We start from the raw sequence: 22,960 nt of genomic DNA, 5'->3' as shown, positions 1-22,960 counted from the left end.
CACCGACCCACCTTGGACATGATTCTTGGACGAGAAAGGTGTACTCCAGGTACAGGTAACCTCCTCAAGGCATTCTGGGAAGACTGGCAGTAATTGCCTGGCTGCCCGTTTGGCTTTGGGTAGCCTTTTACCCTCATAGCGGGTCGTGGTGGTCTCTGCTACTGCATTGGGCTAGGGAACCACCAGTTTATTTACAGTGCGTTTGCACACGTCCTGTTGGTCCACACCGAGAGCAGGTGGGGATTGCGCCCCGCCTGCGTGCCCGGTTTCAGATTCCCCGGCAGGAGGCTTGGTGGCCTGGCCTGAGGGGATGAAGGAGTCTTCGTCTCCATCCGATGATTCCGAAAGGACACTATCGGGAAAAACATGTGGAGTCATTGTCATCTCCAATCAGGAAGCCCGACAGGGGGGGTCACGAGGTCGTTGCTGGAGTCTTCCAACAGCGTGGCAAAGGCGTCAAGCTGGCTGCCCCAGCTAATGCTTGCCGTCGCTCCACGATCTCCAGTGGGGATATCCATCACCTCAGATGCACAATCGGGGATGCCGGCCCCCATGTTAAGGTCCTGTTGACTCAGGCTAGCTTGGCGTGCTAGCCTGCGACAGAGGCTCATCACAGTGAAGAAGGCACAGTGTGGACAGGAGCCGGGGGAGGCTAATGCTTCCTGGGCATGTTGCAGCTCAAGGCAAGCGGAGCACACTGAGTGGGTGTACTTGGCCGATATCTTGTTTCCACAAGAGCAGATTCGTGCCGCAAGCTTCTCCTCGTTTGGGGTGGGAGATGCTTTCGTCAACATACCTTGGATGCTATGTGGTAGGCTAGTCCGATAGCTAGCGATTAGTAGGTTATCTCCGACGGTGGCACTCGGTGTGACGGCCGGAGACCGTTTCCGAAAAGTCAGGTTAGAAAAGATAGCTTGGTGTAGCTAGTAAAGATTTTTCTTGCCAAAGTAATAAAAAATAAAAAGCTAGCTATCATGGTGGCCAGATTGCCGACGACTAGTCACTGTTTGGATACAGCTAACTTGGTCGTGAACGAGTTAGCTATGTCACAGCTGTACCCGTTCCTCCCTCAAATAATTTTCCTCTAGCTATGGTGAAGGGAAAGGAAAATTGTCACCACCACACAATCCCGAGAATAGCGTCCGGCGAGCGAGTTGTAAGCTCAAGTCTGTGGACAGTTTAGCTATTTCTGGAAAATGCAGTCGTGTCGAGGTAAGCTTTCTGATGAAAAGCGAGAAGAGGTGTTTGAATGACTCAGAGATGCTGCGTCTGACCTTTTATAGGGTAGGAGGGACATCCTTCCCCGATGCACACGTCTCGACGTCCAGCCAATCATGGCTGGCGTAGTGTAATAAAGGCTTTTCACGAATACGCTGGGGGCGTATCCCATAAGTGAAATACCGAAATGAATACTTGAAAGAGAACCCGCTATCTTGATAGGCAGCTAGCTCCTCAGACCCGGCATTGGTAGGCAGGATCACTGGCGAGAGAGTGGCAGTCCCAGCAACTGATGCCAAATGCATTGCGGGATCCAAACTCAAAAGGTAGCTAGCTACTAAGAAACTTTTCAATACACTTTCAAAACAACAAACTTTCCAAAACACGTTCTGTGTGAGATAACTAGCAGCATTAGTTCCAGTGCTTTGGACAAATCAAGATTTCGCAGGTGTTAGCATCTTTCGAATTTCGGAAGGGGAGGGGACATTTGGCCCATAGACTTGTCTGTAGCTTGCAAAGAGAGAGGGTGGAGCTATTCGTTCTGGTTCCGATTTCTTTTCTTAACACTTATGGACCAGGAACGTAATCGAGCATCTGATCAATTACGCAATACTTTAGTTCTGGGTTAACCAAGATTGTATAACAAACAATACCTACTAACTCCAAGCATGCTTTTCTTTTGCCCTATGAAGACACAGATCTTCACTAGAGAAATGAATTCACTTCCCCAATGTTTTAATTGATGTTTGTATTGATTGTTTGTTTCAAGGGCCCTAATTTTCAAGTGCCCATATTTACCAGAGGCTGCAAAGTGTTTATTTAAGTAAGTGAAGAAACTGTTTTGTAAATGCTTTGTTATATACTGGTCTATTCAGGCAATTTTTTTTATTTACCTTTATTTAACTAGGCAAGTCAGTTAAGAACAAATTCTTATTTACAATGACAGCCTACACCGGCCAAACCCGGACGACGCTGGGCCAATTGTGTGCCGCACAATGGGACTCCCAATCACGGCCGGTTGTGATACAGCCTGGAATTGAACCAGGGGGTCTGTAGTGATGCCTCAAGCACTGAGATGCAGTGCCTTAGACCGCTGCGCCACTCGGGAGCCCATACACATGCCAAGTGTTACAAAGTCTTGAAATGTTGAAAGGACACTCAACATTTGCCATTTTGTAATGGTCATCCTGCAATAGATAAGCAAGGTTTAGTATCTGTGAAGAACCCCCTGTCATCCATTGACTGGTAAGAACATTGAATGACCAGGCCTATACACGAGGTTCACTTTAACCTGCATGTAAGGACACTCAAGTCTTCTTACCAATGTAAGTCACAGATTTTTACTATAATTAAGTTTTGTTTCTATAGATTTTTCTGACAGTAAAGGAACGTCAAACTATTTAAATCAATTGAACTGCAATAAATTCAGTTTGGGGGTTTGTAAAGTGTAAAAAATAGTTGATTATTTACTGAGCACAAGATAACCACATCATCAACTTGATAACTGCTAAAGTGGGAGTATTTGAGCTGAATAAATATCCAACTGATAAGAATTCACAGCTTGATATACAGTGAAAACCCTTTGATAAATGATTCAGTCCCTTTACGTTCCATGAATGAAGACCCTCTCCACTCCTCCATGCTGGCCAGGTCACCCGTGATACAAGTCAGTATTCGACGTCCATCCAAATCAAATCAAATCAAATTGTATTGGCCACATGCGCCGAATATAACAGGTGCAGACATTACAGTGAAATGCTTACTTACAGCCCTTAACCAACAATACATAAAACAAATTATTTAAAAAAGTAAAATAAAACAACAACAAAAAAGTGTTGAGAAAAAAAGAGCAGAAGTCAAATAAAATAACAGTAGGGAGGCTATATATACAGGGGGGTACTGGTGCAGAGTCAATGTGCGGGGGCACCGGCTAGTTGAGGTAGTTGAGGTAATATGTACCTCAACTACCTCAACAGGTAGAGTTAAAGTGACTATGCATAAATAATTAACAGAGTAGCAGCAGCGTAAAAAGATGGGGTGGGGGTGGGTGTGGGGGGGCAGTGCAAATAGTTTGGGTAGTCATGATTAGCTGTTCAGGAGTCTTATGGCTTGGGGGTAGAAGCTGTTGAGAAGTATTTTGGACCTAGACTTGGCACTCCGGTACCGCTTGCCGTGAGGTAGCAGAGAGAACAGTCTATGACTAGGGTGGCTGGAGTCTTTGACAATTTTGAGGGCCTTCCTCTGACACCGCCTGGTATAGAGGTCCTGGATGGCAGGAAGCTTGGCCCCAGTGATGTACTGGGCCGTACGCACTACCCTCTGTAGTGCCTTGCGGTCGGAGGCCGAGCAGTTGCCATACCAGGCGGTGATGCAACCAGTCAGGATGCTCTCGATGGTGCAGCTGTATAACTTTTCAGTCCCGTCGAGAATGGGGGCGTGCTCAGTCCTCTTTTTTTCCTGTAGTCCACAATCATCTCCTTTGTCTTGGTCACGTTGAGGGAGAGGTTGTTATCCTGGCACCACACGGCCAGGTCTCTGACCTCCTCCCTATAGGCTGTCTCATCGTTGTCGGTGATCAGGCCTACCACTGTTGTGTCGTCGGCAAACTTAATGATGGTGTTGGAATCGTGCCTGGCCGTGCAGTCATGGGTGAACAGGGAGTACAGGAGGGGACTGAACACGCACCCCTGAGGGGCCCCCGTGTTGAGGATCAGTGTGGCAGATGTGTTGTTACCTACCCTTACCACCTGGGGGCGGCCCGTCAGGAAGTCCAGGATCCAGTTGCAGAGGGAGGTGTTTAGTCCCAGGATCCTTAGCTTAGTGATGAGCTTTGAGGGCACTATGTTGTTGAATGCTGAGCTGTAGTCAATGAATAGCATTCTCACGTAGGTGTTCCTCTTGTCCAGGTGGGAAAGGGCAGTGTGGAGTGCAATAGAGATTGCATCATCTGTGGATCTGTTGGGGCGGTATGCACATTGGAGTGGGTCTAGTGTTTCTGGGATAATGGTGTTGATGTGAGCCATGACCAGCCTTTCAAAGCACTTCGTGGCTACAGACGTCAGTGCTACGGGTCGGTAGTCATAGTCCATGTCTGAGGAAGTCGGGAGATGACGTGGAAACCAGCCAGTAGGGGAAACAGTGAGCGCTGTTACCTTCAAGTACGTTTTGGTTTTGCTAGGGTGTTGTGGACAGGGATGGTGAATGAGCGTAAGCATCTGCCTTTGATTCCAAAGGTTGCAAGTTCAAATCCAGCGACAGGAAGTTGTTTCTGATACTTTTGTTTAAAGCCTATTCCAAACCTTAACCCTTACCTTAACAATTTGGAGTTAATGCCTAAACGTAACCTTAAACACCTCAACATTTTACGTTTGGAACAACATTGACATTTTACGTTTGGGAAACATGGATTAACCTCTAATTCTGACATGAGACAGTGAGAGCTGGTTGTGCTATAAGCCTGCAACATCTTAATGTTCCAAACTCTTAGTGATGATGATGATATTTTCCTTAACAAATTCAGAGAGGGGACATATTCAGATGTCTATTCATAGTGAGGAAGAAGACACATGATGATCATACAATGCTGGGATGGCAGGCTGGTTAATTGTATCCTTCCTTTGGAAGAGCTACATCTGACAAAAGATGTGAGTCGCAGGGCTAGCCCAGAACAATAGGCTCACTATCGTCCTGCCATAGGAAGGAGGACAATCTATTGTAATAGGCTGTAATTAACATCAGTGGTACCAATAGCTAGTGTATTCATATTCAAATCCACTGTTCAGTGCTTTTAACTGCCTTTTCTAAAGAGTAAAGACTGCTTGCTTAGACACGTGTGCACGCACACACACACACATATACAAGTGTACACAAACATGCATGCACTTATGCGCATGCGTGCTCTCTCACACACACACTCACACACGTAAGCATGCAGACACACACCTACAAGTGTACACACACATGCATGCATGTATGCACACACGCACACCCATGCAAGCACGCACACACACTCACACACACACACTTCACTTACATTTCTATGGATCTTATCCTCCAGGTCCTGGTTGATCCTCTGCAGTGCTGAGTAGCTGCTTTGTATTCTACCAGGAGACACACAATGACACTGGCTTACCAACTCACACTATTAATAATTTAACACTTTCTGCATCCATTGGATTAATGATGCCTATGCTATGTATCCGTCATGATAATGTACTATGGTGTTAGTTTAGTTAGTTAGAGGTATTCAAGACTTATTGTGAATGTGACTATAATATTTCCCAAGAGATGAACACAAATCAATGTAATGAGATCAATGATGGTGTGGTTGTGTGGTTTGGCATACCTGCGTAGTTTGTCTGTGAACTTGTCGAGTTCCTCCTGGGCACGGCGTAGCTCAGTCTCCAGGTACTGGCGGGTGGAGTCAAACTCGCTCTCAAGCAGCTCCAGCTTGTGGGTGGTGTAGGAAAGACGCTTCCGGAGATCCTCCTTCTGCTCCTGCAAAGAGCTGTGAGGGACACAAACACACACCAGGCATCAGACATAGTTGAAGTAGCATATTACTGTGGTATACTTCATGTCATATTATATGCATATACTGTATATCTTATGATACGTTGAGTATAGATAAGAGGTAATGGGAGTCTTGTATGATGATTCATGAACAATATGCAGGTAGCTTAGTGGTTAAGAGCGTTGTGCCAGTAACCGAAAGGTCGCTGGTTCTAATCCCTGAGTCGACTAGGTGAAAATCTGTCGATGTGCCCTTGAGCAAGGCACTTTACCCTAATTGCTCCTGTAAGTCGCTCTGGATAAGAGCGTCTGCTAAATACAGTGGTGATGTATAAATTATGAGTGAGCCCATTAAAAATAAAAATGATTTTTGTGTAAAGAGGACACATGAATAATACATATGAGACCCCAAATTATGATTCTATATGCAGCTAAGGTACAGTATATTAAGGTTTGGATGCCTTTGGATTCCCAATAACATTCAGCTCTAATACTCTACAACCTTGCTGCGAAGAACACCACCACCATCAACAGCCAGAGTGGTTACAGTAACTTACAGGATCACTTTCAACTAAGGTTTCGTCCCAATTGGCACCCTGTTCCCTATATAGTGCACTACTTCTAGCCAGAGGGCTCTGGTCAAAGTAGTTCATTCTCTGGAATGGAATGTTCGCATTCTGTATATTTGACTGTGATATGTGGTTGTCTCACCTAGCTATCTTAAAATGAATGCACTAACTGTAAGTCGCTCTGGATAAGAGCATCTGCTAAATGACTAAAATGTCCAATGTAAATATTTTACATACAGTGCATTCGGAAAGTATTCAGACCCCTTCCCATTTTCCAGATTTTGTTACATTACAGCCTTATTCTAAAATGGATTCAATTTTATTTATTTTTATCAATCTACACACATATACCCCATAATGACCAAGCGAAAACAGGTTTTTAGAAATTTTTGCAAATGTATTGAAAATAAAAAACAGAAATACCTTATTAACACAACTATTCAGACCGTTTGCTATGAGACTCGAAATTCAGATCAGGTGCATCCGGTTTCCATTGATCATCCTTGAGATGTTTCTACAACTTGATTTGAGTCCACCTGTGGTAAATTCAATTGATTGGATATGATTTGGAAAGGCACACACCTGTCTATATAAGGTCCCACAGTTGACAGTGCATGTCAGAGCAAAGACCAAGCCATGAGGACGAAGGAATTGTCCGTAGAGCTCAGAGACAGGATTGTGTCGAGGCACAGATCTGGGGAAGGGTACCAAAAAATGTCTGCAGCATTGAAGGTCCCCAAGAACACAGTGGCCTCCATCATTCTTAAATGGAAGAAGTTTGAAACCACCAATACTCTTCCTAGAGCTGGCTGCCCGGCCAAACTGAGCAATCGGGGGAGAAGGGCCTTGGTCAGGGAGGTGACCAAGAACCCGATGGTCACTCTGACAGAGCTCCGGAGGTCCTCTGTGGAGATGGGAGAACCTTCCAGAAGGACAACCATCTCTGCAGCACTCCACCAATCAGGCCTTTATGGTTGAGTGGCCAGACGGAAGCCACTCCTCAGTAAAAGGCACATGACAGATTGCTTGGAGTTTGTCAAAAGGCACCTAAAGGACTCTCAGACCATGAGAAACCAGATTCTCTGGTCTGATGAAACCAAGATTGAACTCTTTGGCCTAAATGCCAAGCATCACATCTGGAGGAAACCTGGCACCATTCCTACGGTGAAGCATTTTGGTGGCAGCATCATGCTGTGGGGAGGATTTTCAGCGGCAGGGACTGGGGGACTAGTCATGATCGAGGGAAATATGAACGTAGCAAAGTACAGAGAGATCCTTGATGAAAACCTGCTTGTGCGCTCAGGACCTCAGACTGGGGCGAAGGTTCACCTTCCAACAGGACAACGACCCTAAGCACACAGCCAACACAACGCAGGAGTGGCTTCAGGACAAGTCTCTGAATGTCTTTGAGTGGCTTAGCCAGAGCCTGGACTTGAACCCAATCTAACATCACTGGAGAGACCTGAAAATAGCTGTGCATCGATCCTCCCAATCCAACCTGACAGAGCTTGAGAGGATCTGCAGCCACCAATTGTGCAAGTTCTCCCACTTAAAAAGATGAGAGAGGCCTGTAATTTTCATCATAGGTACACGTCAACTATGACAGACAAAATGAGATTTTTTTTTCCAGAAAATCACATTGTAGGATTTTTAATGAATTTATTTGCAAATTATGGTGGAAAATAAGTATTTGGTCAATAACAAAAGTTTCTCAATACTTTGTTATATACCCTTTGTTGGCAATGACACAGGTCAAACGTTTTCAGTAAGTCTTCACAAGGTTTTCACACACTGTTGCTGGTATTTTGGCCCATTCCTCCATGCAGATCTCCTCTAGAGCAGTGATGTTTTGGGGCTGTCGCTGGGCAACACAGACGTTCAACTCCCTCCAAAGATTTTCTATGGGGTTGAGATCTGGAGACTGGCTAGGCCACTCCAGGACCTTGAAATGCTTCTTACGAAGCCACTCCTTCGTTGCCCGGGCGGTGTGTTTGGGATCATTGTCATGCTGAAAGACCCAGCCACGTTTCATCTTCAATGCCCTTGCTGATGGAAGGAGGTTTTCACTCAAAATCTCATGATACATGGCCCCATTCATTCTTTCCTTTACACGGATCAGTCGTCCTGGTCCCTTTGCAGAAAAACAGCCCCAAAGCATGATGTTTCCACCCCCATGCTTCACAGTAGGTATGGTGTTCTTTGGATGCAACTCAGCATTCTTTGTCTTCCAAACACGACGAGTTGAGTTTTTACCAAAAAGTTATATTTTGGTTTCATCTGACCATATGACATTCTCCCAATCCTCTTCTGGATCATCCAAATGCACTCTAGCAAACTTCAGACGGGCCTGGACATGTACTGGCTTAAGCAGGGGGACACGTCTGGCACTGCAGGATTTGAGTCCCTGGCGGCGTAGTGTGTTACTGATGGTAGGCTTTGTTTCTTTGGTCCCAGCTCTCTGCAGGTCATTCACTAGGTCCCCCCGTGTGGTTCTGGGATTTTTGCTCACCGTTCTTGTGATCATTTTGACCCCACGGGGTGAGATCTTGCGTGGAGCCCCAGATCGAGGGAGATTATCAGTGGTCTTGTATGTCTTCCATTTCCTAATAATTGCTCCCACAGTTGATTTCTTCAAACCAAGCTGCTTACCTATGGCAGATTCAGTCTTCCCAGCCTGGTGCAGGTCTACAATTTTGTTTCTGGTGTCCTTTGACAGCTCTTTGGTCTTGGCCATAGTGGAGTTTGGAGTGTGACTGTTTGAGGTTGTGGACAGGTGTCTTTTATACTGATAACAAGTTCAAACAGGTGCCATAAATACAGGTAACGAGTGGAGGACAGAGGAGCCTCGTAAAGACGAAGTTACAGGTCTGTGAGAGTCAGAATTCTTGCTTGTTTGTAGGTGACCAAATACTTATTTTCCACCATAATTTGCAAATAAATTCATAAAAAATCCTACAATGTGATTTTCTGGAGAAAAAAAATCCCAATTTGTCTGTCATAGTTGACGTGTACCTATGATGAAAATTACAGGCCTCTCTCATCTTTTTAAGTGGGAGAACCTGCACAATTGGTGGCTGACTAAATACTTTTTTTCCCCACTGTATGTAAATGTGATATTTTAGTTTGCTAAGTTTTATTACATTTGCAAAAAATGATAGAAACCTGTTTTTGCTTTGTCATTATGGGGTATTATGGGAAAAAACTATTTAATCCATTTTAGAATAAGGCTGTAACGTAACAAAATTTGGAAAAAGTCAAGGGGTCTGAATACTTTCCTCATGCACTCATATCCTCATATCTCATATTACTGTATTGATTAATTTTTTTAAACATTTTTACATTTTATGTTGATGTCACAAATGTATCATTTGTACAGTGTTTTATTAAAAGTTTTAGTTATTTATCACATTTGACTGTAAAACCTGGCAGTACTAGTTATTTCTCTGAGAGTGAGGCGGATATATAGCGTTTTGCAACAAAACATGATTATTTGTCTCTCTGAAATGAAACCCTCAAGTGATATATTTCAAACAAATACAGTGGAGTCCGAAATTATTGACACCCTTTATAAAGATGAGCATTATGACTGTATAAAATAAATAATTAAAATATTGTGCTATATTGTATGCTAAAAAATGTTGGGAAATTATGTTATTTTATACTAATACAATTGCTCAGAGAAAGAGAAATGAATGGTAAATAATGTATTGTGAATCATGAATAATGATGAGTGAGAAAGTTACCGAGGGTCAAAGATCATACCCCCAAGACATGCTAACCTCCCCTGTTATTGGTAATGGTGAGAGGTTAGCATGTCTTGGGGGTATGATCTTTGACCCTCTGTAACTTTCTCACTCATCATTATTCATGATTCATTCAGTGTTATCCGTAATCATGTTAGCATCCACATTAATGTATAAGTGTTTAGAAACATATTATATTCTTAATTATAATAAAAGGGATTCCAAAATGAGACAATACATCATTTACCATTCGTTTCCATTGGGCACAAAATTATCTGAAACAACCAAAACAAACTGCAAATGCATCCAACAAGTTTGTAGAGTTACAAGCTTGAGCTAGTGAGTGTGTGCTAGGAATATGGGACCAAATTATAAACTTTGACTACTTTATTTCTAAGAATCTATAGGGGTGTCAATAATTTTGACCTGTAACTTTTTGAGAAAATAAGAATACTTGTTAAACAAAATCTCTTTCTCTGAGCAATTGTACTAGTATAAAATATTATAATTTCCCTTTTTTTTAGCATACATTATATAGTGAGGGAAAAAAGTATTTGATCCCCTGCTGATTTTGTACGTTTGCCCACTGACAAAGAAATGATCAGTCTATAATTTTAATGGTAGGTTTATTTGAACAGTGAGAGACAGAATAACAAAAAAAAAATGTGAATGAGGGAAATAAGTATTTGACTCCCTCTCAATCAGAAAGATTTCTGGCTCCCAGGTGTCTTTTATACAGATATCGAGCTGAGATTAGGAGCACACTCTTAAAGGGAGTGCTCCTAATCTCAGTTTGTAAACTGTATAAAAGACACCTGTCCACAGAAGCAATCAATCCATCAGATTCCAAACTCTCCACCATGGCCAAGACCAAAGAGCTCTCCAAGGATGTCAGGGACAAGATTGTAGACCTACACAAGGCTGAAATGGTGAGAAGATGACAACAGTTGGTGCGATTATTCGCAAATGGAAGAAACACAAAAGACTGTCAATCTCCCTCGGCCTGGGGCTCCATGCAAGATCTCACCACGTGGAGTTGCAATGATCATGAGAACGGTGAGGAATCAGCCCAGAACTACACGGGAGGATCTTGTGAATTATCTCAAGGCAGCTGGGACCATAGTCACCAAGAAAACAATTGGTAACACACTACGCCGTGAAGGACTGAAATCCTGCAGCGCCCGCAAGGTCCCCCTGCTCAAGAAAGCACATATACAGGGCAGTCAGAAGTTTGCCAATGAACATCTGAATGATTCAGAGGAGAACTGGGTGAAAGTGTTGTGGTCAGATGAGACCAAAATCGAGCTCTTTGGCATCAACTCAACTCGCCATGTTTGGAGGAGGAGGAATGCTGCCTATGACCCCAAGAACACCATCCCCACTGTCAAACATGGAGGTGGAAACATTATGCTTTGGGGGTGTTTTTCTGCTAAGGGGACAGGACAACTTCACTGCATTAAAGGGACGATGGACGGGGCCATGTACCGTCAAATCTTGGGTGAGAACCTCCGTCCCTCAGCCAGGGCATTGAAAATGGGTCGTGGATGGGTATTCCAGCATGACAATGACCCAAAACACACGGCCAGGACAACAAAGAAGTGGCTCAAGAAGAAGCACATTAAGGTCCTGGAGTGGCCTAGCCAGTCTCCAGACCTTAATCCCATAGAAAATCTGTGGAGGGAGCTGAAGGTTCGAGTTGCCAAACGTCAGTCTCTAAACCTTAATGACTTGGAGAAGATCTGCAAAGAGGAGTGTGACAAAATCCCTCCTGAGATGTGTGCAAACCTGGTGGCCAACTACAAGAAACGTCTGACCTCTGTGATTGCCAACAAGGGTTTTGCCACCAAGTACTAAGTCATGTTTTGCAGAGGGGTCAAATACTTATTTCCCTCATTAAAATGCAAATCAATTTATAACGTTTTTGACATGCGTTTTTCTGGATTTTTTGGTTATTCTATCTCTCACTGTTCAAATAAACCTACCATTAAAATTATAGACTGATCATGTCTTTGTCAGTGGGCAAATGTACAAAATCATCAGGGGATCAAATACTTTTTCCCTCACTGTAGCTCAGCATTTGAAATATTTATTTTATACAGTCATTATTTATCAAGGGTGTCAATAATTTCAGACCCCACAGTACATGTCTGTCATTGAACAACCCCATGCCATGATTAGATGGTGAAAAAACACACCAATCTCTTTCATGTTCTTTATACAATAAAAGCTAAATTACCAAAATGTCTGATAATAGATATATAGCGTTTTGGAATGAAACTTTCAAATATGGCTCTATTAGCTGTAATCTATCAAAGTAATATATTTTGACGGCTCAGATACACGGAATAGTGATCTCCAATGTGTAATTAATTGAGACAGCACAATGTGGACTATTTATAGAGCCTCGGCACTACCTGGGATTCAATGTTATAAAGGGTAAGTGTGAGAGCTAAAAGGAAATGTATCCCTCCCCCTTTGATGGATCTGAGTGTCCATGGCAGGCTAATGGGCCTGTATTGATGGACAGATGGAGGAAGGATGGTAATGACTATCTGCCAGGAGATCACAGATAACGGAGAGTGAGAGAGAGAGCGAGAGCGAGAGAAAAAGAGAAAAGAGAGAGAGAGAGAGAGAGAGAGAGGGGTGAGAGATGTGGACACCCCACTCTCATCCCTCTATCTCCTTAACAAGATCATAGAAGGAGGGAGAGGTTGCGGATACAGACCAAGAGAATGTAAGAGGATGAAAATGAAGATGTTTCCTTTCAACAGTGAAGTCCCTAAATTAAAGGGTGATACAATTTTCATTTAAATGTTGTTGGGGTTTTTGGAGACGTCAGTATCTTGAATTAAAATGAATAAAGTGACTGTGTAAATTACATAAATTCACACTACCAATGCAAACACATATACACAAACGCTCCAATCCACATTCCAAACACACAGACACACACACACTCCTACAGCACACACACAAAACACAACCACCAAAGCCCGATGATACACATGCAAGAAAGCTCTATAACTTCAAATTCCCATTAAGACAAGCAGAGCGTGCACTTAACACATGAGAGAAAACTAAGCTATTGGTTATGAAATGAAAAACAAAAGCCAGTGGACTGATAATACCATTATTAACTCCTAATTGCCTAAAGTGATAAATATTAATCATTTCCGGACAATGCTCCGGACACCATTGCACTTGCTCCTAATGGTTTCTGACTAAATGGAATAACAATACCCTAATATTTGAATATCATCCCATTCTCAAATCAATGGTTACTCTAACGTGTTTTTGGCACTGTTTGAATTATTTTCATGCTATAACAACCCCCTTGCAAGGTACTGGCAACACGATACATGGCATAACACAGGTGTTTGTTACGTGACAAGATAATGAGTTTATAACGCCAATCATACATTAGTGACCTCTGGAAATTGCCTCTGAGTCACACGGTAATGAGTGTTTTCATTTCAATGGCAGTCGGCGATGAGGGAACGATGAGGCGGGATAATGACTCTGTTTGGAGGATGGACGCTTGAGTTGTTCACCACCACTTGACAAAGATGGGGGGGATGGAATGACCCCAGTGGGCGGATGGAGGGATGGAGGGATGTTCTGCAGCATTCTCTCTTACCTCTTTTTCTGATGTTTACTGCCATTTCGGGAAACTTTTAGGGCCGTTTTGCCGATATATATCTTTTTCATGGTTTGTCTGCTGTGTTCGCTTCCTCTCATGTGCTTTTGTGTTTTGAATCGTCGGAGGGAGTGGGTCTATTTTTCTCGGTGGAGGGGGTCAGTTAAGTTTGCCCTGTTGAGTGAGTTGTCTGAGTGAGTTTTCTACCTGTGTTGTTCCTGTCAACAGAGCAAAGAGACAGTTCAGCAGCCATTAAAAACCACAACAGTGATTAGACATTCGCCTTCCGAATCATCAAAACAAATTCATTTCTCAAGTGTACGTGCAGTGCACACATTCTGGGACAAACGGACACATCTTCGCTTCTTCACTTTCCAGCGTTAAAGCACTATGACAGGGGTAATGGACTTGCTACGGCAGGGCCCACTTCTGTAAATATTTCTGCTCCCGTCTTGAATGGGTCCACAGCACAGGTGCAGCTGTCATCAGGCAGACAAATTGTGTGGGTGATGAGAGGAGACAGACTGTGACTTGATCAAAGCACCTCCGGGCTTAGAATAAGATGGACTCTCAAGCCGTGAACACAGCGAAGCTCAAATACAGCCACAGTGATGGTGGGCAAGAGTGGGCCTTATAAACGTCATGCTAAGGCTGTCATATAGATGCATACACATACATGCATATACGAACATACACACACGCACACTCACAGACGCACGAACACACTGTCATTGAGAGATCATTTGTTCTGCCCCTTGAGTTGAGGTGAGTCAGGGAGGCATGTATTCCTCCAGATGGTAGCAGCTCACCCTCACGACTGGGGCCTTATCAACTCCAGCTGCTCCCCTCTGAGTCATCACACACAATGTGTGTGTGTGGGTGTGTTTGTGTGTGTGTGTGCGTACGCGTGTGTGTCTCTGTGCATGTTTGCATGTGCACATACATTTGTGTGCATGTGTGCATGTGTCTTTATGTGTGTGCATTTTTTTATGTGTGTGTGTATCTCACCAAGACTCCCACTAAATCTCCCTGGGAGAGAAATTAACAATGTCTTCTAGCTGGGAGGTAACACACAACTTTCACCGACACACACACACACACACATTTCTCTTGGTGTCAAACTCTCTCACCAAGTCTCCTCTGAATGCCCTTTCTGACCCAATCCTCTCATATCGGAGAAAACATACACTGTTCTCGATTCAGATGGAGCTGCAGCTGCCTCCCACTCATGTGCCATGCTGACATTTCAGAGGAGAGCTGAAAATGAAGGTATTGAGAGCAGCGAGAGGAGGAGGGGGTGATGAGGGGATGAGGTAGGAGGGAAGAGAGAGAGCAGGGGCTGCAGGGGAGGAGAAGGCCTGCTTTTCAGATCTGCCATCCTGCAGTAAAGAGGAAGAGGGAGAGAGCGAGAAAGAGGGAGACGGAGGGGAGAGAGAGAGAGAAAGAGAGAGAGAGAGAGAGAGAGAGAGAGAGAGAGAGAGAGAGAGAGAGAGAGAGAGCGAGAGAGAGAGAGAGAGAGAGAGAGAAAGAACGAAAGGGAGTGATGAAAAGAGAACCAAGCATGGCTCCCATCACTCCGTCTCTCCCTGCACTCATCTACCCCGGTAGACAGATTAGCTGCCAGGAAAGCCCTAATCGCAGGCCCAGACTCAGCATTAAAGCAGAAGCCATGAGTGGCTACCTGGCTGACTCATGTAACTTGCCTTCAGACAGCCAGAGTATCTGCCCTAACCACACAGCCATGGCTATACTCCATGTCACAGCCAGACCACCATGGAGCCAAAGCTCTAGTCGGTCCCACAGGAGGTAAACAATCGAAATGATCGGCCATGAGGGGTTTCCTTAACACCAGTTAAAGCAGGGCTAGGACCTATAACCAAGGGCCAAGACACTTTCCTGCCCACATATCCCAAAATGTGGGCATAATCAGAATGTGGACAAGATCAGGACAAAGGACGTATGTTAGAACCAGGTATACATGGGGCTGTACAGTGGGGAAAAAAAGTATTTAGTCAGCCACCAATTGTGCAAGTTCTCCCACTTAAAAAGATGAGAGAGGCCTGTCATTTTCATCATAGGTACACGTCAACTATGACAGACAAAATGAGAAAAGAAAAATCCAGAAAATCACATTGTAGGATTTTTTATGAATTGATTTGCAAATTATGGTGGAAAATAAGTATTTGGTCAATAACAAAAGTTTCTCAATACTTTGTTATATACCCTTTGTTGGCAATGACACAGGTCAAATGTTTTCTGTAAGTCTTCACAAGGTTTTCACACACTGTTGCTGGTATTTTGGCCCATTCCTCTAGAGCAGTGATGTTTTGGGGCTGTCGCCAGAGCGACACGGACTTTCAACTCCCTCCAAAGATTTTCTATGGGGTTGAGATCTGGAGACTGGCTAGGCCACTCCAGGACCTTGAAATGCTTCTTACGATGCCACTCCTTCGTTGCCCGGGTGGTGTGTTTGGGATCATTGTCATGCTGAAAGACCCAGCCACGTTTCATCTTCAATGCCCTTGCTGATGGAAAGAGGTTTTCACTCAAAATCTCACGATACATGGCCCCATTCATTCTTTCCTTTACACGGATCAGTCGTCCTGGTCCCTTTGCAGAAAAACAGCCCCAAAGCATGATGTTTCCACCCCCATGCTTCACAGTAGGTATGGTGTTCTTTGGATGCAACTCAGCATTCTTTGTCCTCCAAACACGACGAGTTGAGTTTTTATCAAAAAGTTATATTTTGGTTTCATCTGACCATATGACATTCTCCCAATCCTCTTCTGGATCATCCAAATGCACTCTAGCAAACTTCAGATGGGCCTGGACATGTACTGGCTTAAGCAGGGGGACACGTCTTGCACCGCAGGATTTGAGTCCCTGGCGGCGTAGTGTGTTACTGATGGTAGGCTTTGTTACTTTGGTCCCAGCTCTCTGCAGGTCATTCACTAGGTCCCCCCGTGTGGTTCTGGGATTTTTGCTCACCGTTCTTGTGATCATTTTGACCCCACGGGGTGAGATCTTGCGTGGAGCCCCAGATCGAGGGAGATTATCAGTGGTCTTGTATGTCTTCCATTTCCTAATAATTGCTCCCACAGTTGATTTCTTCAAACCAAGCTGCTTACCTATTGCAGATTCAGTCTTCCCAGCCTGGTGCAGGTCTACAATTTTGTTTCTGGTGTCCTTTGACAGCTCTTTGGTCTTGGCCATAGTGGAGTTTGGAGTGTGACTGTTTGAGGTTGTGGACAGATGTCTTTTATACTGATAACAAGTTCAAACAGGTGCCATAAATACAGGTAACGAGTGGAGGACAGAGGAGCCTCTTAAAGAAGAAGTTACAGGTCTGTGAGAGCCAGAAATCTTGCTTGTTTGTAGGTGACCAAATACTTATTTTCCACCATAATTTGCAAATAAATTCATTAAAAATCCTACAATGTGATTTTCTGGAAAAAAAATTCTCAATTTGTCTGTCATAGTTGATGTGTACCTATGATGAAAATTACAGGCCTCTCTCATCTTTTTAAGTGGGAGAACTTGCACAATTGGTGGCTGACTAAATACTTTTTTTCCCCACTGTAGTTTCCATTTCCAAGCTACCACCTCCAACTACTTCCTTACCAACAGCATTCGGCTAATTACTGGGAGAAGGGATTTCATGCACTGCTGATGGCACTTAGCTAGGAGAAGGGGATAATCAAGCCATAGATCCTGGGAGGAATTTGTGGTCAGCGGAATGTCGAAAACCTGATGGAACCAATGTCGGAAAAACGACACAAGCAAAAAAATTACACGAGCAAGTGTGCTCACACACACAAAATGGAAAAGAACACACACACACACACACAGAGAAAACAGATGGAAAACAATACACAAACACATGCTGTTCCGAAATCAAAACAGCCTCCGCCCGCAGGCATATAAAACGTGTTATGGTGCCGAGCAACACTACAGGGAATTCTCCATTCTACTGGAATGTGATTTGTTTTCCCAAAGTTACACTTAAACTGAGATGTATAACTTTTCTGGCAGAGTAACACTGAGTCACAGATTGTGAAAACAGGTCATTTTTTCAAAAGGAGGATGTGTTATGGTTTACTTTTTCATACATTATGAAAGCCAAAAATTATATAGGCCTTACGGTGGTTTGTTAATTCAAAAGGCAACATATTGTGGAAAATATTCGATACTTGGACACAGTGAGATACAAACAGTTTAGAAAACTAGTTCAAGTCATTAAAAATAGAACATAATCACACAGAGAGACCAGGCCTGCACAACACATTGTTTGTGAATGTAGCTCCAATGGAAAGGGAGTGATTAGGCACAACAACACAACAAAATAATTGCTCGGAGGCCTGTGTGTTTGTGTGTGTGTGTGTGTGTGTGTGTGTGTGTGTGTGTGTGTGTGTTAGTGTTCACGAGTCCACACACAGTATACTGTAGGCCCCAAAAGAAAAGACCGCTTAGGTAAAAGATCATGCCTCCATAACAAGTCATCATCCTTTCTCCGTACACAATAAACCTAGTCCAGGACTAAACAGCTATTTCAATGGAAATTCTCAATTGAGCATGATTTCTAATCCAAGACTAGGCTTAATCTGTATTTGGGAAACCAAGCCATTGTTTGAATAACAATACAAATAAATGAAATGTAAAGAGCGAGAGGATCAACATCTTCTTCTATGCAAACTATATCTAGGCCTACATTATTAGTGAGCCTACCCTTTCCTCATATATGCCAGCATCCCACAGTTGTAGGGTAGAGGGGAGACAGAGAAAGAGAGCGAGAGATAAAAAAAGAGAAGGAGAGAGAGACGGCAAGAGAGAGAGAGCGAGAGAGAGAGAGAGAGAGAGAGAGAGAGAGAGAGAGAGAGAAACAGAGAGAGAGAGAGAGTGAGAGAGAGAGAGAGACAGGGGGAGAGAGAGACAGGGGGAGAGGGAGAGAGTAATGATGGTATTGAGACACAGTAATGACCCCCAGAGGATCTGTCAATATCTCACATATTATGAGTGAGAGAGAACGAGTGAAGATTGAGAGAGAGAGAGAGAGAGAGAGAGAGAGAGAGAGAGAGAGAGAGAGAAAGAGAGAGAGAGAGAGAGGACCAACCGGTGACAGGTCTGTCTTCTAACGCACTGAGGCATGTTTGAGAAGCTCATTAGCGAATAGCCATCTAGCCCAGTCCAGTCTGTGAGACAGTCTCTACCCAACTCACTAATTCTGCATTCAACACTGCATAGCTCCTCACTCCAACAAACCATGACAGGGCCATCTCTCGATAAAACGTACATCTACTACCTCCAGCTGAGGCCAAAATACATACAATAAATTAGAGACAGAATGAGGACACACAGTGGAGAGATTTCAACACATTTCATAATTTTTGGCTGGGAGACTTGGTGGGGCTGGGGTCACCATCAGTAAATTACACAATGTATATATGACAATATTTTAAAAGGTCAATAGCTCCAAATTTCAATGACTTAAAAACCTCAAACACAGGGCCGTAACTATATATGAGGACACCGAGGTCCGGACCTTATAATCGTAAAAATATTTTGTACACAATAAAAAAAATACATTATTTACTTAATATTAGTATTTTTTTAAAGTAGGGTGGTTAGTCAGGGTGGATGGGTGGGCATATTACGCGAATGTCTAGCAACCCAAAGGTTGCGTGTTTGAATCTCATCACGGGCAACTTTGCAACTACTTACTCCTTTTTAGCTACTTTGCAACTACTTAGCATATTAGCTAACCCTTCCCCTAACCCTAACCCTTTAACTTAACTCCTAACCTTAACCCCTAACCCCTAACCCTAACCCCTAGCTTTGCTAATTTTAACATTAGTGTTAGCCAACTAGCCACCTAGCAAACGTTAGCCACAACAAATTGGAATTCGTAACATATCATACGAATTATAATTTGTAACATATCATACAAAATGGATGATGGACATCCACAAATTAATACATACCATACGAAACGTAACATATCATACTAATTGGAGTGTCCCAGATTTACTTTTACTATGTTACGTTTACCCCTGAGTGCAGGTTGTTTAAGCAGCATATTCACCCCTCTCTCAAACGGCTAACTCCGCCCTCTCGTGGCACAGGCTGAGGGCCTCAGACATGAAACGAACTACCCCAGCTCGGAGTTGGCTCAAGTAGACAACTAGAGACGATGCTGACAGTGTCTTTGTGAGATGCCGGACAAAGGGCAATTTTAAAACCGTCCCGAGACTCCTGCCATGTCTACAGACATCCCCCAAACAAACAAAACACAACTCTCTAAGAATGTGCGCACAACTGGTAAATAGTAGTTTATAGATATAGTCAGTCAGGTGGCTAGCTGCTGGCAGAGACTTCTATTGCAGTAATGTTTAAGGGCTCTGGCTAGTATTACTTAGCCAGCTAATTGTATGTGGAGGCGTATTTTAAAGGTGTATTTTACAATTGTCTAATCAATTAATTCAGTCAATCAATATAAGGATGAAGTAAGTAGCTAATGTTAAACCATATACAGTCATTGCGTTAAACAGAGCCTACATCAGCAGGAGCAAAAGTTCTCAGAATATATTTGGTTTAAAGAGAGTAGGCTACTGAGACAGTGGTGAGGCTGAGGCAGGCTGCAATGCATGCAGGAGGAAGCAGAGGAGACAAAGAGAGAGAGAGGGAGAGAGAAGAGAGAGAGAGAGAGAGAGAGAGAGAGAAGAGAGAGAGAGAGAGAGAGAGAGAGAGAGAGAGAGAGAGAGAGAGAGAGAGAAGAGAGAGAGAGAGACAGACAGACAGACATACAGAGAGACAGAACGAGAGACAGAAAGAGAGCGAGAGAGAGAAAGCAAGCAGGGAGATGGTCACCAGCAGTTACCACAGCCACAAAGTCACAGTTATGGCTAAACCCCACCTATTTCTACAAATCTGATTTTAAACCTAACATTAACCACACTGCAAGCCTTATTCCTAACTCTAACCTTAAATGAAGACCAAAAAGTTAATTTTTACGATATATAGCCAATTTTGACTTTGTGGCTGTGGTAACTAGTTACAACCGGTCCCCTGAGAAAAGCTGTACTAATCTTATCAAACAAGTTAGCAACTTAATAAAATAAGGTATGATTCAATATGAACATCTCCACATGGCCTATTTTCCCTATAGGTCTACAATGAAATGCAATCAAAATGCAAACATTACAGTTCTAAAAATGTCAAATCAGGAACTGCAGCCCTTTAAAGATAGGGGAGAAATAAGAGGGGATACGGCCACAATCCCTGCTCCTGAAGCCAAAGACAAGAATAGAGTATAACTTTATTGTCCATTGTAATATAGATTTGGCACTTGTGTTGTTGTACTGTATAATTAAAGGGCCAAACAGTTAGCGGCTAACACCGGTCACAGAGGTGATGATAATCAATACTGTTGGGCTGTTGGTGAAACAGCCCATCAAATTAATTGACCCTCCCTGGTGTTTTGAAAAGCCATAAATCTGAAAATCTTTACACCGTATATTATATCCTAGGTATATAGTACTACGTGTTGCAGGCTATTTTTATTTGTATTAATAATAAAAAAGAGAAGACTAGCTGATCTGATGGAAATGTAATGGAGATTGTAATGCATTAAACACTATATAATTGAGGGAGGAACAATAACATTTTAGAGAGGTAATCAAATTTAACATGACTAATTTAATAACATGAGAGGGGTATGAGAGGTTTATAAGGAATGTTCATAGGATAAGAATACTTTTAATTTAAAATTGCATAGCTAGGTATCACTATCAATCAATTAATGAAATGTATTTTATAAAACCCTTTTTACATTAGCAGTTGTCACAAAGTGCTTTACAAATACCGAGCCAGAACCCCAAAGAGCAAGCAGTGGCTAGGAAAAACTCCCTAGGAGGCAGGAACCTAGGAAGAAACCTAGTATGGAACCAGGCTATATAGCCCTAGAACTCCCTCTGAGTGACAGTACACTGAAAAAATGAGTTGTGGCTTCCCTGAAACTACAGGAGACTTCCCAGAATAATATTAGAATATCAGAGTGCTAAAACACCACAGACACATCCTAGTTCACGTAACAAACCTTTAAGCACCTTTTTAGCAAACCTTTTAGCCAAGCCTTCTCTCTCACTTTCAGAGGAGGACAGTAGGATGTGTCTGTTTTGTATTGTTTAAATACAATATACGCAACTTCTTATTTGAAATGTTCACTATATTGAACAATAATCCAGAAAAACAATCGGTGGTATAACTGTAGCAGTGTAAATGCATATAAGTGTAGCTACATGCTCTAATGAGGCATTTTACAAGTCCTTAGCAAATCATGAACTGTATGATCATTGCAAATGCTGTTCAAGCTCGAAGCTACACCGACGTAAAGCAAACTGAAACTGCGCAAACATACAGCACCAATAAATCATACACAGACAGACACACACACCATGCCAACCCCAGATCCCAAATCAAAGACTTTCCTCCGTTGAAGAAGCAGTACCTTCCGCTGGTGCTCACACAGAGCCTCATTGTGAATCGCTGGTGCTGGTGATGATGACACAGAAATCCTGGCTGCCTGCTGCCTGCTGCCTCCGCTCCTCGCTGTATGTGTGAGGGGAGCAGTGCTGAGTGTGTGTGTGTGTGTGTGTGTGTGTGTGTGTGTGTGTGTGTGTGTGTGTGTGTGTGTGTGTGTGTGGTGTGTGTGTGTGTGTGTGTGTGTATGTGTGTGTGTGTGTGTGTGTGTGTGCTGAAGCGTCTGGTGAAAGCCCTGCTGTGTGATCCAGAGCTGGCTTACTCAACTCCGATAAGTGTGGAGAAACCCCCAGTAGTGGAGGACAGGAGGAGAGAGGGTGGAGAGAGAGAAAATAGAGGGATAGAGAAAGGAGAGAGAGAGAGAGAGAGAATATAGAGTGATAGAGAAAGGAGAGAGAGAGAGAGAGAGAGAGAGAATGTAGAGTGATAGAGAGACTAAATGAGAAAGATGGGAGAAAAATAGTCAAAGCTAGAGAGAGAGAGAGAGAGAGAGAGAGAGAGAGAGAGAGAGAGAGAGAGAGAGAGAGAGAGAGAGAGAGAGAGAGAGAGAGAGAGAGAGAGAGAGAGGGAGGGAGGGAGGGAGAGAGAGAGAGAGGGAGGGAGACAGAGAGAGATGGATCTGAGGGGGCTGCTTCATGCTTCGCAGGCAGGCAGGGATAGAGGCAGGCAGGGAAGAACAGAGAGAGAGTGTGTCATCTTACCTTATGGTGTTCATCTGCTCATCAGGAACCTACAAGGAAATCACG

The 22,960-nt window shown here is 43.4% G+C and overlaps 1 protein-coding gene across 1 annotated transcript in view; it reads right to left on the bottom strand.

The window, feature by feature from the left end:
- LOC311108119 (brain-enriched guanylate kinase-associated protein) overlaps nt 1–13,780 on the bottom strand; it is a gene marked incomplete at both ends in the record, with an annotated part of 48,656 nt that extends 34,876 nt beyond the window's left edge. Inside the window, 3 exons of the mRNA XM_084150756.1 lie at nt 5,252–5,318; nt 5,564–5,725; nt 13,680–13,780. Of these exons, the coding sequence (XP_084006882.1) occupies nt 5,252–5,318; nt 5,564–5,725; nt 13,680–13,780 (330 nt within the window). The remainder of the gene's footprint in view (nt 1–5,251; nt 5,319–5,563; nt 5,726–13,679) is intronic.
- Between the last annotated feature and the right edge of the window lie 9,180 nt (nt 13,781–22,960).

Source organism: Coregonus lavaretus (genome assembly GCF_964263955.1).
Source record: "Coregonus lavaretus genome assembly, chromosome: 33".
NCBI lineage: Eukaryota > Metazoa > Chordata > Actinopteri > Salmoniformes > Salmonidae > Coregonus > Coregonus lavaretus.
Note: the sequence above shows the minus strand (reverse complement) of the source record. Positions and strands in the feature narration are given on the sequence as shown.